The sequence below is a fragment of the Dromaius novaehollandiae genome, chromosome 27 (assembly GCF_036370855.1).
Source record: "Dromaius novaehollandiae isolate bDroNov1 chromosome 27, bDroNov1.hap1, whole genome shotgun sequence".
In the NCBI taxonomy this organism is placed as follows: Eukaryota; Metazoa; Chordata; class Aves; order Casuariiformes; family Dromaiidae; genus Dromaius; species Dromaius novaehollandiae.
Window position 1 is genome coordinate 5,949,812 of NC_088124.1, and position 13,428 is coordinate 5,963,239.

Sequence of the window (13,428 nt, forward strand, 5' to 3'; positions counted from 1 at the left end):
ATTTCTAGAAATTCCTTGTAAACCACCTCCAGCGATAGCCAATGGGCACTACAGTGAAGCAGATAACTATGTTTATCTAACAGCAGTAATCTATGAGTGTGATGATGTACCGAAAGGCATGGATCGCTTCTCACTAATTGGCTCGAATTCTATTTTCTGCACATATGATGCAGACAAAAATGGAATTTGGAGTGGACCACCTCCACAATGTAGAGGTTGTTACTTTTTTTAATATATTTTCTCTGTTGTAGCCTATGTGACTCAAACACTTGAATATCTGTGCTTTTCCCAGAGGTGGGGTGAGTGGGTGGGTGAGAAATGGACTTTTCTGTAGAAAAGAAGGAACAGATCCTCTGCTGCTATTAATTGATATAGCTCCAATAGTAATCAGATCAACTGCGTTATGGATATTGATTGTTTCACAAAATGTGACGACAAACTTAAAACTTAAAATTAAAAATGCAAGCATACAGTTGATAGAAGTGACAAGAACAAAGTGAAAGAACTGAGAGACTGTAAAGCCTGAGTAACTGAAGAAAAATCTGAAAGAGCAAGAATGTGTGAGTTCTGTTACAGATAGCAAAAAGAGAGGGAAGAATTTTCTCAGCAAAGTTACTATGTGAGTGCAGAAATAAGTGCAAAGCCTGGGAAGCATAAAGCCTGTGCTTTGCAGATGAAAAATGTTAAACTAACTTTCTTATAAAGCCTCTCCAAAACTGTTTGAGCAATTAGATTAAAAATAAAAAAAAAATCTTTTTTACAAGGAGTAAGAGGATGCGATGTCTAATATAATGATACCGTTAACAAATGTTTCAGAGCTATATTTTTCTCTTACCTATTCCAGTGGTCAAATGTGATAACCTGAAAGTTCAAGATGGAAAAAAAATAGCTGGATTTGGGCCTTCCTATAGCTATAAGGACTCAATTACATTTAAGTGTGATCCAGGCTATTTTATGGTTGGAAATGAGACGGTTACCTGTGAAGAAGATAGCACCTGGCATCCCCCCAAACCAACTTGTGAAAAAAGTAAGTCTTTAAATAGGAATCTGACTTTTCTTTTTGTTTGTTGAGCATTTTGTAAATCTGTTCTTGTTAAAATTTAAAATTGTTTCACTATAGTTTGAAATCTGAAGCTAAGGAGGTTGATGCAGAGTTTCACCTACAGACAGCTGTTTTAGGTGTTAAGATGACTCTTACTAGTAAGTTTTACAGGTGAGAATGAATGAACGGGCATGCATATAGAAGTTGGGTCGTGGGCATACTGTGATGCTATTGCATCATAGTAGTATCGTGCTGTTCGTTTTAATCACTTCATGCAGAAATACAAGAGAAAAGATGAGCATTCCTGAATTCTGATAGAAAGGACTAAGATTATGCACAATGAGGATATCTATAGTATCCTCCCAGAGTGAACTAAATTATTACAGTTCTGTATTGATTCTTGCTTACCCAGGTGTTCAGCCAGGTTTTCCAGGCGTCTTGTATGGTGTGCAGTATGTTGTTAGATGTTGACCAGGCAAACTATTAAGTCAGGACTAATTTGCAGGGCTGGAGGCATTGCAGAAGACTTTTTGTAACCTCTTTATGCCAGAAGGAGAGGGAGTGCTGCTGTGGAGAACAGTGGGAGAATTTCTTACATGTGTTCTCTAATAATGAGGTCCTGATAATGCAGATCACTCCTGCAAAGAGTATGTTTGAATGTTCTGTAATGAATGAGTCTGATAAGCTCTAGGATCATTTCCAGGTGCCTTACAAAAATTAGTAATACAGAGTTCCTAGTTCCTGCATCATATGATCATATTCCCTTAAGGAACACCTGCAGTGAAGAGTCTTTTAGTGGTCTTCTCAAGTGAACCTTTATACTTAGATTTGTGGTATAGATATGCTAGAATTTTAACACTTCAGATAAGCTAATCTATTTTCTCATACAAAGGCTGAGTGACTTAATGTGTTGTAAAACATTAAAAGTTTATTATCCCTGTACTCACTTTTGAAAATATTTATCAGTTGTCGAAGATGTATGTGGTGCCCCAAAGATCACAGATGGAGAAGTAATTCCACTGAAATCTAAATATGGAAAAGGAGAGTCTGTTCAGGTAAAATGCAATACTCACTGCACCTTTCCTGATGGTGTTGGAGAGATGGCAATAACATGTGAAGGACGTGATACATGGAGTTCGTTGCAAAACTGCAAATGTGAGTAAAAATCATGTAAATCGTGGGAAGAGTGATGAGTTTTGAATGTCTGATGTAGTCATGTGCAGTGCCTGAAAGTCAGAGGCCTGTCAGCACGCCCAGATAGGAAAAATCAGATTCTAACAGGCTACGAGTGGTTTTGGGTAGGATCTGAGCAATTGAGAGGAGTTTTGGGCATAGTTGTAGTCCTTTTTTAGTCTTAGATTTGTTTAAAGAAAGTGATAAAATTCAAAAGGCAGCGTGCAACGCTGTTCTGAGAGTGTTCCGAAGATTCTTCCTCTGACAATGCCAGACCTTGTACTAACCACGGTCTGCACCATGTGAGCGCTGGTTACGGTGTGAACGGAAAGGTTATCCTAACTTTACTGCAGCCGTTTGTTCTAATGAAGCTGACGTGTATATTTCTGTTAACGTGTGAAACGTCCATCCACAGAAGTATCTGCAGCCTCTAGGAAGTAGGAAACCTTTTGATATGAAGGGTCTTCAAGTTTGACTAAGCTTCTGATACTTGCACGAATGTGGGGCTTTTTCTGATGATAACCTCTCGAATCTGCTTCACATACCAGCTCTACATTTGGACTTTATTCTTCTTTTTTTCCAGGCAGGCCTACAGTTTCTGGTTCCAGTCTGGACATTAGTCATGGTAGAGTAATTGCTGGATTAAAATCTTCATATTCTGTAGGGGATACTGTTACAATTGAATGTTATGCAGGCTACACATTACATGGTGAAGCTAATATTCAGTATATTGGAGAAAACAGATGGATGCCTGAAGTACCAACTTGCCAGTTAAGTAAGTATGAACTGCAAGAATTTCCATTAGAATAAAAAAATGCATGTAACAGGAGGTTTATTTCTTGGGGACATGCTTTTGTATTAGAAGTCATTTAATGCAAGCTTCTCTCTTTATTTTGACATGAGGAAAAATAGATTTTGGTAAAAATCCATTTAAGAACAGGAATATTGTAAGCTATACCAGACGTTATGATATAAACTAGCCTGCTACAAGGCTTGTGTTGACAAAAGTGCTTGATCTATTTGAAATAACCTCAAGTATATATTTATGTAATATCTTTGAATAAGAAGCACCTGTTCCTCTTGTGATACTGATTCACTCTGTTTTTAGGTGTGTATGTTATCGTCATCATCTGTGGTAAGTATCTTATAAAACCTGAGCAAGATACGATGCGGATTATATTTTTTTTGTGGAATTGATGTTCTGGTTTTGGTCATCACCTGTGACTACAGTAACGTAACATGATTTTTTGAGTTTTGTTCTTTTTAAAAATGCTTGTTTACTTCTAAAGCTGCACGGTTCAAGAAAAGTTAACATTACTTAGCGTTTATAAATCAATTTTATGTAAAATGAGTATTTTGTCATATGCGATGCATCAGATTTGAAAGGCAGTATTCCACAGCTTTGTCCGTTTCGTAAACTCTTCAGAGCAGGAAGTATACTTCCTGTGTCTAAAACGTGGAGGGTGCTCTGGGTTTACTGAAATTCTCAATAGATAAATAACCGGGCTTAGTCAACAAATTGCTTCCTCCATCTTCCTTGCATTTGTTACCTAGTTTTTTAAGACAGCTTTTATGAATGTGGTCTTCTACCACCACTTCCTTATAAACACATTCTAAAAATTAATGTTAGGATGTTATGACATCTGTTTTAATGTTTTTAAGCTGGTTGGATTTTGCCATCTTGGTGATCACCGTGCTTGAACTGAACTATCTTGAAGAGGCTTGGGTAAAGCATCAAAGATATAACTGTAAAATAAGCCATGCGTATTTTAAGTGTTGGAGGGGGAGGGTGCTGGATAGGACTGGCAGGAGGGTGAAGACATTGCTATTTTGCTAATTTCTGAGGCTCTTTTTTGTGAGCTATACTGGTGATCTTTATCATTCTAAGGCTTTTTTTAATTCTTCCTAAAGTGATTGTGGCAATTCTGGTGTTGCTGGCAGCCTTCTGGGTGTATAAGATATTCTTTTCCCGAAAAGGGTGAGTAAACCTCTTTTTTCTTTTTCTTTTTTTTTCCTTTTTTTGCCAATTTCTGTGTGACCGTGCAAGAGCAGCGCTAACAAGTATGTAAGTTTCTCGAGCCTTACCTGCCTTTTCTTTTTAAAATGCTCTGTGATTATATGTGAGCTTATCACAGCAGCTGATGGAAAGCTAAAGCGCTTAACAATATATTTGACTTTATTTTTGTATCCGTTGTTCACATAAACTGCTAATTAATGCTTGCGCTGATTTAAAGGAAAATAACGTCCTTAGGCTTACACTTGACATAGGTATGCTTAACTGTGAAAGGAATGTCTGTGTCTGCTCAAAAATGTGCCAGTTCTCATCTTAAAAGCAGTGTAGTGTTGGCTTGTATAAGCTTCATCTATTTTATTTTGCTGCCTGAATAGTTTCTGGAATCACTAGGGAAAGTCTCCATAGGTTTAAAGAGCCAGGGTGGTTTAAATGAACTGGAAGCCTTAGGAGCGAAGTGAGGAGTTTCCTCTCCTCTCCTCCTCTCTCCTACGGAAGATGCACCGCTGGCAGTGGAGAAGATGACCGAAGAACCGGTGTGTTCACGTTTTGTACCAGAAAGAACTTGCATAAAGTCATATGGGCTTAATTACAAGGAAAACAAAAGAAATTTTTGCCTAAAGCAGTGCTACTACACTGTTTAGATAAACAAGTAGTCAACTTTGCTAGTAGAATGTATAATCTGTGGATCCACTTCAGTTTTCTTTCTCCTGCAGCAGCAATGATTGGTAATGTTACATTAAAGACTTGTAAAGCCAGCTGTAAAATATTAGCTGCACAAGTAGCAATATTCTTTTGTTTTTAATGAAACATACAGGGCCTTTCAAACTTTATCTTCAAAACAGCTGGTTATAACGTATGCTTTCTTGTGGGTGGGGGGGGAGAAGATTTAAATGGTTCTTCTTTGTGCATCGCTTCTTGCAGTGATATGTCTTATTTTAACTTCTTGGGGAAAAAAATATTTTGTTGGAGAAATAGTTTGTAACAGACAAAATACTCAAGATGGAGCAAGATAGCTGGTACATCTAGAATGTTATGATGTGCAGAGGTGTGCATCTTGCCAGAACTGGTTTAAATTCCAGCAGATTTTGTCAAAGGATATCTGGAGTGCGTGAGACAGTGGAAGGGATGCTTTCAATAAAGCCAACCAGAATTACTACTACAGTTACGTTTGCACTGCAGTACACGCAGTAGTACTTGGGAGAATCCTGAAGCTAGCTTAGATCTGTTAAGGTTTTAGTCTTAGTAATCTCCATATAGGCAGTATAGTATCATTTCAAGGGTCAAAATGGCCCTGTAAGCAGAGTGTCTGTGGCTGTATACCTCTGTGCTGCTGTATTTGCTTTTCACCTGTGGCTTGGATAATCTGCAACCTGGAGAGCCTGAGTATCAGTATTTTGGAGTTGATAGTAGTGTGGCAGCACTTTCTGCCTTCGTTTGGGGAGAGAGCTCTCTGTGGAGAGAGGAAGTGAGGTATAAAGCAATAGCACTAAAAATTAAATAATGTCATACTCCTGAAAACTTTACTGTATGAAAAGTCTTGTTGCACCCAGTGCTTTCCTTAAGCTTCCTCGCTAGGAATATCTGAAATTAGATTGGGCTTTCAGGCAAGGAAGATATTTTAATCTCCCTTTACTAAGGCCTAAATCTCACCATTCAGTGTTGTTGGATTCCTGAATTACCTGAGCCTTTACAAACCATTGTGCTACCAGTGCCTCATATTGGCTGGGTTGTAGTCTTCACATTACAGCAAAAATCTTTCTTTGCCCGCTCTCTTTTCTTTTGTGTTTAATCTACCAGTTTTATAGAATATTCAATTAGACCTTTTTCCCCCTTCTGCTGTTCAGCTCGTATGCAGTTGATGAAAGTTGCAAGGAAACATGTATTTTAAAAACTAATGTACCATCTGAGACGGAAGACTCTGCACAAATGAATTAATTGAATCTTAAAAAGGTATATGCATTCCATTTAATTTGGACATTTGCAATGACGCTGAAGTGTCTTTTTTATGGTGTACTCCGAATTTCAGAGGAAGTATAGAATCTAACTACCTGTAAACAGTGGTTTCCTATGGAAAAGGTTATAGTAAGTATGCCTGTTTTTCCCTGTACAGTTATTCTAGGAGAACAGGGTATGTTACCTGTACCCGAAGAATGGTCATTTGGTTCCCTAAATGATAGCTTCAAGTGACTGCATATCACAAATCTTAGTTTTGAGTTGCCTTTAAAGAACGAGTAACTTTTTATTGTAAGGTAGAAACCATGTACTTACTCAATAGAGTGTTGTATGTGTTTCAGTAATGCTCCACGTTTAAGCGCCAGACTGTAATGTGGAATGGAATCCAATAGTCTCTTGCTTTTGCTAACTAATGATAAAATTTTCTGCAATCAGAAGACTACTGGAGCTGGAAACTACTTTTCCCCCTCATGCAGATACTAGAATTGTCATGGTAGCGTGCATTCCTTCCGATGAAACCTGATTACGTGTGTTTCAGAATTTCTGATTCATTTTCATTTTCAACTTTCTAAGAAAAATAAATGAAGATGCAAGCGAGATCTCTTAAACCTTTGTGTAAAAAGCTGATTTGTTTTTCAAATTTGGAATTCTGTAGCCCTAAAAAGGCCCAAAATATAGTTGCTTGTCTGGAATTATCTTCCTCTCCTGTATTTTTAAGTACTGCTTAGTCCAATAGTCACATGAATTTGACAGCAGTTATGATTGCTCCTGTACTTCTGTGGAGTCCAAATTAGCTTTTTAAAAAATCTGACTCTTCAAACCTTGTTACAGCAGCACAGATTTATGTGCTTAATTTGATTGTATTTTGTTAGAATTTTGTTGTTACTGCCTTAATGGTCTGAGTTTGTACTATGGTTGTTTTTCTGAGCTAATATCTTTGTGTTACTTTTTTCCATTCCGCAAATTGTGAGAAGGTAATTATTGAAATGTTAGGTCTCTTATTCTGAATTAATGCAAAGGTCTTTAAATGCATAGTCTTGATTTTTATTTCAAGATCAAGTGACCTTTCTGTATTTTTGCTGTGTTTGAGATGGCATATATAAAACTTCAGCCTCGAGTTTCTTCCAAAATAATATATGATCTAAGAAATACAGGTTTTTGTGTCTGAAGTAAGATTTTTCTAATTGAGATAAGGCTACCTAACCCAGGAAACAAATCTTATTTTTGGAGAGTGGGGGAAAAAAAGGAATTAAGAATTCCTATTTACAGTCTTCCTTTTTGCACATGACGGTAATAAGAGAAATTGGTGTGACATACCAACAGTTGGTATGTGTACACGCTACAAACTCCCGAAATTTGTCTTATGGTACCTGAGAACTCCTTACGGACCTTGAGTAATAATGCAGAAGTGTTGTGTCCATGTCCCCCCCCACTCCCCCCCCTACATAATTCGGGAGTAATTGAGTAATTCAGGAATTTGAAAATATATGGTATAAGTAGTCATGGGTGTAACTAAAAATTTGGATCCTCATTTGTTTAAATATTGTAAATATATTCTTAGCGGACTACAAATTTGGCTACAAAATCAAAAGTCTCACAAACTAGTATTCAGACCATGATACAGTCCAGATTAGTTAGGAATCCTCTGCCTGTTCTGTCTGTGTTCAGTTTCTGGTGATACTCTGCCACGGTTCGTTCATCACTTGAAATCATCCATTTGGATCAAATGCTGTTCTAGTCCTTGGGTCCTTTTTTTCTTCTCCGGTTTGGATGAAACTGAAACAAGTCTCGTGAGCCTAGCAGTTGCTTACTACAAAGAGGACAAATGATGATGTTGTTTCATGACTTTAACTATTGATTTAATGATAAAGCTAAGGATGTGCTTTCCGGATAAATGTAAAAATTATTTACATGTAAAATCTCTGATTCGACTTTTTTTTTGTTTGTAGGAAACGTGACAGCACTCCACATACTGCCAAATATACAAGCTGTAAAGCATGAATGACCTTTTCTGGGGGTGGGAGGGAATTTGAACTTGAATGGGAGTATTGTTACCATCTGTTCTGTAGTAGTGATTGACTGTAGTAGGAGATTGTTAATGGGATAAAAAAATCAGAATATGTATCTGTGCTTTTCTTTGTGGGCCTCTTGTCTTTTGTGTGTGTGAAATTGCCTTTAAAAAGACACTTATCTGTAGCGTGCGGGAGGTTGTCTGCATTGGCGGGAGTACTAGAAGTATCACTGTCATAGTACCAGCTGCTGCTGCTTACTGCCTTCACTGTTACCCCTTTCCCTACAGAAGACTATCCAGTATTAGCTCTGCTCATTAAAATCTTAACGTGCTTCTAGTTTGCTTTTGTGGTTGAGGTGGTATAAGTGATGGTGCGTTGTATTCTGTAATATTTTAATTATTGATTTGCTTAAGAGTTTGGTGCCCTTTAAGGCTATGTCTATTTAAAATTTCACAGTTTAGGTCTCATATACACTACCTCTTTGTCTGCCAAAGTTTGCTTCTTTCTATCTAATGAATTAAACTGTGCCTTTGAATCAGAGTTCTGTAGCTTTTTCCATTGCCTTTAAGAAGGAAGAAAGCCATATATATTCCTGGCTCTTTGGTTTGGTCCCGGAAGGGCTACAGTGGAGCTGCTGGAATAGCAAATGGAAGGCTTCCATAGCAAGGGTGTCCCCTGCCTTCAGATTTGGTGGCCTATGGATAGAGAGTACTTAACTGAAAGAAGTGCTGAGAAATCCAGGGTACCCGCCTTTTGCTGGGAGCACAATGCAAGTTCCTTGGGATGCATGCTTGACACTTGTTTAGCATTGCTGGCAGTTTCAGAGATAATTATGTTGCTTGTTAGGATAGAAAGGCTGCTGTATGTTTCTAGCTTCCTTGCTTTTTTTCTGAAAGTCATATATTCACACACAGCATTTCCAATCTCTGCATATAGACTACTATGCTAAGTGTAAATCCGCAGTGCAGGGTAACATGGATGTCTGTTGAGAAACGTGAACCTTTCCCTGTCTGACTCCTGGCTCTTTTCGTCTCGAAGGAAGACCAGACCAGCTTAGTTGCAAGCGTGAAGGAGTGGGTATGCTGGCAGTGCCGGAGGAGCTGGTCTCTCTTTAGATGGCTGGTTGCTTTGTGAGACGGTTTTGTCAGATGGTGACTCCAGGAGCTCCCATCACAGAACTTACTGTGAATTAAGACTTGGACTTGCATTGATAGCTGTTACTTTAAATACCTAAGTGTAATTTCTAATATAATTATAAGTGTTTTTGGCTTGGTGAATCTCTGAGTTTGCTCAGAGTGACATACAGGCAACTTACAAGAACCACTTTTCCCAGAAAAAACGGATCGCCTCACTTCAGATGGCTGAGGCAGCATTTAGGCTATTCTTGCTTGTCTGTGGTAGCTTGGCACTTGCTCCGCGCTGTTGTGAACAGATTGTTTTAACAATGTAACGCTATTTGGGGTTTTACAGGGCTCTTTGGGACAATCCCAGCAGTTGTATTGTTAGAGTTCATAATGGTCTCTGGGTATGAAAAAGGATTTTGGCTAAACAGAGTGACCTGCTGTTCAGTGCCTCTTGAGTAGCTGATGTATAGTTTGATAATGATTTGTTGTTTGTAAATACTGTGATAATATATTGGAATTGCCCGTGTTGGCCATTAGCTAGCTTGATTGTGTATGGCATTTCCAAATGTTTTAAAATATGCTGAAATGCACTTAATGCCGAAGTGAAAAGACTTTGTAAAAGTCGTGCTTATTTTTCTATTTTTGATGTATAGCCTAGCGATGGTTTGTAATATTGCAAATAAAAATATTTGGCAGTAAGTGTTTGTCTTTTATTCATCCTGTGGCAAACAGATGTTTTCCATTGTTCTGGAAGACGTGCGCTTCTGACTTCTCACACGTCCAACTCGCGTTAGATGGTAACCATTGAGATCAAAGTTTGAACTTTGTGCACAAAACTATTTAATGAAAACTTGGATGCATAGTGTAGAGAATGTGTATCTATATGCTGAGCAGTCTCTTGTCTTTGGTTTTCTTTTGGAAGAGCAGAGGATTTTCTGGAGTTTCCAAAACCTTACAATGTTCACACTTGAAAATTTTGATAGAAACTTAATGGAAAAGAGCGTGCCTGTTTTGATGTAACACTAAACCAAGAGCAATGGTAACTCTAGTTCATAGCCCACAGAATGTCTGGTACCTGTCTGTTGTGCGACAGATATAATTCTGTTTTTAAGTAAAATGTAAACAGAATATGATCTATTTATTTATTTATTTATTGTACCAAATTCACGTTCAAGATCTACTTTGGTTTCTTTGCAAAGAAATGGGTGGCATCAGCTCTCCTAATAGGATGGAGCCTTTTAGAGGATGGAATAGAAAAATAACTTAGTATGCTGCATTTTTAATTTATGGTTGTGATACTCAAATTGGTAGGTATAGATTGCAAATGATGATAGTATGTAGATTATATACCTTTAGAAACTGTAAAGTCTCTTGGGATTGCAGTGAGCATATGATAGAGGGCTAGGCTGCTATTAGGCAGTTTGACTTAGGCACTACAATTAATTTGTCCTAATTGTAATGAATGCTGCACCATTTTTCTGAAACTCAGTCCCACATGAATTATTTCATTTTAGAATCTGGAACCGGTGATACCGAGTCCTGTTGCACAACGAACGCACGTACTTTGTGCGAATGAAAAGGCTGGATATAACAAAAATGCTGTGGTTTTGCCATCTACCGGCGAAACTGTGTTCTCGCAGTGGAAGTCGTGGACCGTGGGTAGTCTTGAACAGCAGTGTGTAGAACAAATGCATTCATTTCTGTATTGCTTAATTTAAAAGTAATGCAACATCTATTAAGTAATGTGACGTTTCAGTGTTTGGTAGGCTTCTCAGTGTTGCACCTGAAATCAGTGTAGTGCTCACTGTGGAGCGTGGTTGGTATAGGCGGGTGAAAATGGAGCTGGGGACTGAAATGAAGATACTTGCAGCAATTAGATACTGTCCAGCAGGGAAACATGTTATCTGTCTACCTGAGACAGAGTCCAATACCAAGTAGCACACAATTTTATTTAAAGGAAAAAAAAAATCTGAGTAAATAACAGGTTAAAGGCAAACAAATAGCACATGGAATATAATTGGTCAGAAAGAGAAGTGGCTGTGTTCACGCATGTGCCCTGGCTTGCTTGAGTTGAAGAATCTTAGTTACGTGTTTGAACAGATGCTTCGGATTCACTGTAAGCATCCATCCTAGTTGAACTTGATGCTGACTGTCCTCCTTTTATGCAGGATGTTCGGCCTGTAGGTGTAACTTCAGGTCAGAGAACAGAAAAGCATACCACACGTGTTTGTGAAGCAAGAGCATACTTTGGTGGTGTTTATCTATAAGGACTTTAGGGAGTGGGGGGGAATGAAGTTTTCCATTACTGTTGCTTTTCCCCCTACATCATAACCGATTTCAAATGGTGCTAGACAAAAACTGAGACTCTGAACACCAAGAGAAATCGGTCAGCCTGTGTAAGAGACATTTTTCTGGCTCAGAGAAGAATCCTCTTGTAGATGACAGCTACGCATTCTTTAAAGAAGACTATCCTTTTCAGTGGTCTGATCAAATGCTTCATCCACATAGCGATCATCCTTTCTGTGTATATAACAAGTTTGACAAGAGTGAAGTCAGGCAAAAATAGTTTAGTTTAACTTCATTTGGTGGTTTGTATGCAAGGGTAGCAGTTTACTGAAACATTACTAGAAGTTACCAGCAATACACGTTTAAAAAATAGTGGTTTCCCTGTGCATCAGTGTGACTTCATCATGCTTACTGAAGGTACTTGTGTTTGTTACCTGGTGAGATCAAATTGTCGGAGAAGTGCTGTGTTTGCAAAACGAGTCTGTGGAAGCCATGGAATGATAATTCTGTGATGGTAAGATCCCGAGGCACAGAGTGGAAATACATTTGATTAAGTTAGTAAATTAAATGTTAGGGTCCTACTGACTGTAGAATAAGGGAAATATACTCCGTGTAAATCTTGCCTGTCAAGATACGATAAGGGCTATGTTGATTTTCATGCAACTTTCGGATCACTTCACTTTACTCTGGACAACTTTAACTCAATATCCATTGTTTATTAAGTAGAAGTACATTTGAAGGAAGCTTTTCCTGTTGTGGCCCTAGCTTGAGAGGGTGCTTACAGTGATTGTATAGTGTCTAGAAATCGGATGATGTTACAAAGCGGATGGTTGGCCAAAAATTAGCCGTTGGAGAAAGTGCTATTTTAAGTAGCGGAGGCCATCGGTGAAGTGAGCAGCTGCTTGATCTCTTCCCACGCTGTAATTCTTGCTCCTAGAACACTGATTTCAAATGGTGCTAGATACAAAGTGGGAAAATCTAAGCCACCATGTGAAACCAGCTTCCAGAGGAAGACACATCCTGTGCAAGGCTGCAGGCTGAGAGAGAAAATCCTTCCTCTCCACCGTACCTAGAGAAAAATTAATTTATTTAATTTCATTAGAAAGTGAGGCAGTGAACTTCGGGGTGGTTATTTTGGTGACACACGTTTCTTGGCATCATGTGAATAGTTTAGGCTGATGGAGAAAATGAGATATGTGATGACGAAACCCACCCCTTGGACAGTGGCTGTAATTTCCTTTGATAGCCAGGTGGCATGTATGGAAGCTTTTACCAGCAAGCAGTGAAATGTCTAACGTTCTTTTTTGTGGGGCAAATTATGCAACCGATGTAAATAATAAGGTTGCTTTGTACAGTAAGAATCTTCTATGCCCTTGGAGATGCAGCCAGTCTAGAGTCCTCATTCTGTGTAGCGTAAAGTTCTAGCTTTTCTGCATTTCCATCACTTGCTGATCTGAGTGTCATCTAAAAGGACAGGTAGACAAACAGAAGTCAGATGCTTTTTGTGACAGGCAAGGGAAGTATGACACTAATAATGGAGCTTCCTTTGTCAGCTGTATCACACTGCTTATAAATGACATGCTTTTAATCAGTAAGGAAACGTAGATTTGTGTGAGACAATTGTTTGATGTCCTCTAAGCACAGAATGGCTTTTAATGAAAACAAATTACATGAAAACTACTTTTGAGATGTGGGCTAAAATGAAACCTAAAAAGGGAGCATTTGCAAAACTAAATGGTTCAGCAGAGGTTGTCCAGGTTGTAGGAGAATCTGAAAATAACTGGCTAACGTTTATAGGAAATGGCGTAGGTCTGAGCAGTACCG

The 13,428-nt window shown here is 38.4% G+C and overlaps 1 protein-coding gene across 23 annotated transcripts in view; it reads left to right on the forward strand.

Annotated features, from left to right (window-relative positions):
- Positions 1–13,428, forward strand: part of LOC112990173 (membrane cofactor protein-like) — a 43,929-nt gene that overhangs the window by 3,133 nt on the left and 27,368 nt on the right. For 21 of the 23 annotated variants that reach the window (XR_010385215.1, XR_010385203.1, XR_010385202.1 and 18 more), the window contains exons 5-10: positions 9–215; positions 845–1,027; positions 2,009–2,197; positions 2,799–2,990; positions 3,324–3,350; positions 4,127–4,193. Coding sequence is in view for 2 of the 23 variants with exons in the window: in XM_026111731.2 (XP_025967516.1) it covers positions 9–215; positions 845–1,027; positions 2,009–2,197; positions 2,799–2,990; positions 3,324–3,350; positions 4,127–4,193; positions 6,074–6,164 (956 nt within the window). In the remaining 21 variants the exon portion in view is untranslated. Of the gene's footprint in view, positions 1–8; positions 216–844; positions 1,028–2,008; positions 2,198–2,798; positions 2,991–3,323; positions 3,351–4,126; positions 4,194–6,073; positions 6,180–8,131; positions 10,018–13,428 lie in introns of those variants that run through there. The other 2 variants (XM_026111731.2, XM_026111732.2) reach the window with 2 other exon arrangements.